This window comes from Cebus imitator, unplaced genomic scaffold (assembly GCF_001604975.1).
Source record: "Cebus imitator isolate Cc_AM_T3 unplaced genomic scaffold, Cebus_imitator-1.0 Scaffold316, whole genome shotgun sequence".
Taxonomy (NCBI): Eukaryota; Metazoa; Chordata; class Mammalia; order Primates; family Cebidae; genus Cebus; species Cebus imitator.
The window spans coordinates 2,667,423-2,669,261 of NW_016107631.1; the positions used below are offsets into that span (position 1 = coordinate 2,667,423).

The following is a 1,839-nucleotide window of genomic DNA, read 5'->3' on the forward strand; positions in this document are numbered from 1 at the left end:
CCCTTGTAAACCATAAGGCAATTCATACTGGAGAGAAACCTTACAAGTGTAATGAGTGTGGCAAGTCCTTTGTTCGAAATACAACACTTGTAAATCATAAGGCAGTTCATACTGGAGAGAAACCTTACAAGTGTAATGAGTGTGGCAAGACCTTCAATCAAAAGTCATTCCTTACATACCATCGTAGACTTCATAGTGGAGAGAAACCTTACAAGTGTAATGAGTGTGGCAAAGCCTTTGGTCTATATACAGCCCTTGTAAATCATAAGACAGTTCAATGTGGAGAGAAACCTTACAAGTGTAATGAGTGTGGCAAGACCTTCAGTCAGATATCATCTTTTACATACCATCGTAGACTTCATACTGGAGAGACACGTTACAAGTGTAATGAGTTTGGTAAGTTTTTTGGTCAAAATATAGCCCTTGTAAATCATAAGACAGTTCATAGTGGAGAGAAACCTTACAAGTGTAATGAGTGTGGGAAGACCTTCAGTTACATGTCATCCCTTACATGCCATCTTAGGCTTCATACTGGAGAGACACCATACAAGTGTAATGAGTGTGGCAAGTTTTTTGGTCGAAATACAGCCCTTGTAAATCATAAGACAGTTCATACTGGAGAGAAACCTTACAAGTGTAATGAGTGTGGAAAGGCCTTCAGTCAGACATCATCCCTTATACGCCATCATAGACTTCATACTGGAGAGACACCTTACAAGTGTAATGAGTGTGGCAAGTTTTTTGTTCGAAATACAGCCCTTGTAAATCATAAGACAGTTCATACTGGAGAGAAACCTTACAAGTGTAATGAGTGTGGCAAGGCCTTCAGTCAGACATCATCCCTTATACGCCATCGTAGACTTCATACTGGAGAGAAACCTTACAAGTGTAATGAGTGTGGGAAAACCTTCAGTTACGTGTCATCCCTTACATGCCATCGTAGACTTCATACTGGAGAGACACCGTACAAGTGTAATGAGTGTGGCAGGTTGTTTGGTCAAAAAAGAGCCCTTGTAAATCACAGGACACTTCATAGTGGAGAGAAACCTTACAAGTGTAATGAGTGTGGCAAGGCCTTCAGTCAGACATCATCCCTTATACGCCATCGTAGACTTCATACTGGAAAGAAACCTTAAAAGTTTGATGAGAGTGGCAAGAACTTCCATCAGGATTCAGCCCTTATAAACCATAAGGCAATTCATACTAGAGAGAAACCTTACAAGTGTAATGAGTGTGGCAAAACCTTTAGGGGGCATTCAACACTTAGTCACCATAAATCAATCCATGGTATAGGGAAACTTCTAACGTGATGATTGTCATCAAGTCTTCAGTAGAGCTACAACCATTGCAAATCATTAGAGAATCCATAATGAAGAGAGATCTTTCAAATGTAATAAAGGTGGCAAATTTTTCAGACATCGTTCATCCGTTGCAGTTCATTGACAAACTTATACTGGAGAGAAACCTTACAAATGTTATGATTGTGGCAAGGTCTTCTGTCAAGCTTCATCTTAGGGAAAACAGGAGAATTCATATAGGAGAGAAACCTCACAACTGTTAGGACTGTGGCAAAGCCTTTACGTTCACACCTCATTAGACATCAGAGAATCCACACTGGGCAGAAATCTTAAAATTTGGTAAGTGTGGCAAGCTCTTCAGTCCCAGGTCACTTCCTGCAGAACGTTGGAAAATTCACTTTTGAGATAATTGTTCCAAATGCAATGAGTCCAGCAAACCATGAAGCATTAATTGACATTAGAGTCAATTCAGCATTGACATGAGTTTGTGAGATAGGCTCAAAAACAGAAGCCTAAGCACTGCCATCTTATAGAGAAGCCA

General features: G+C 40.1%; 1 protein-coding gene across 1 annotated transcript; it reads left to right on the forward strand.

Moving 5' to 3' along the window:
- The first annotated feature begins 406 nt into the window (after positions 1 to 406).
- Positions 407 to 1,833, forward strand: LOC119467664 (zinc finger protein 813-like). The gene is made up of 2 exons (XM_037729737.1): positions 407 to 1,116; positions 1,451 to 1,833. Exons 1-2 carry the CDS (start codon positions 498 to 500, stop codon positions 1,513 to 1,515), a joined length of 684 nt encoding a protein of 227 aa, XP_037585665.1. The 5' UTR covers positions 407 to 497; the 3' UTR covers positions 1,516 to 1,833.
- Positions 1,834 to 1,839: the final 6 nt, after the last annotated feature.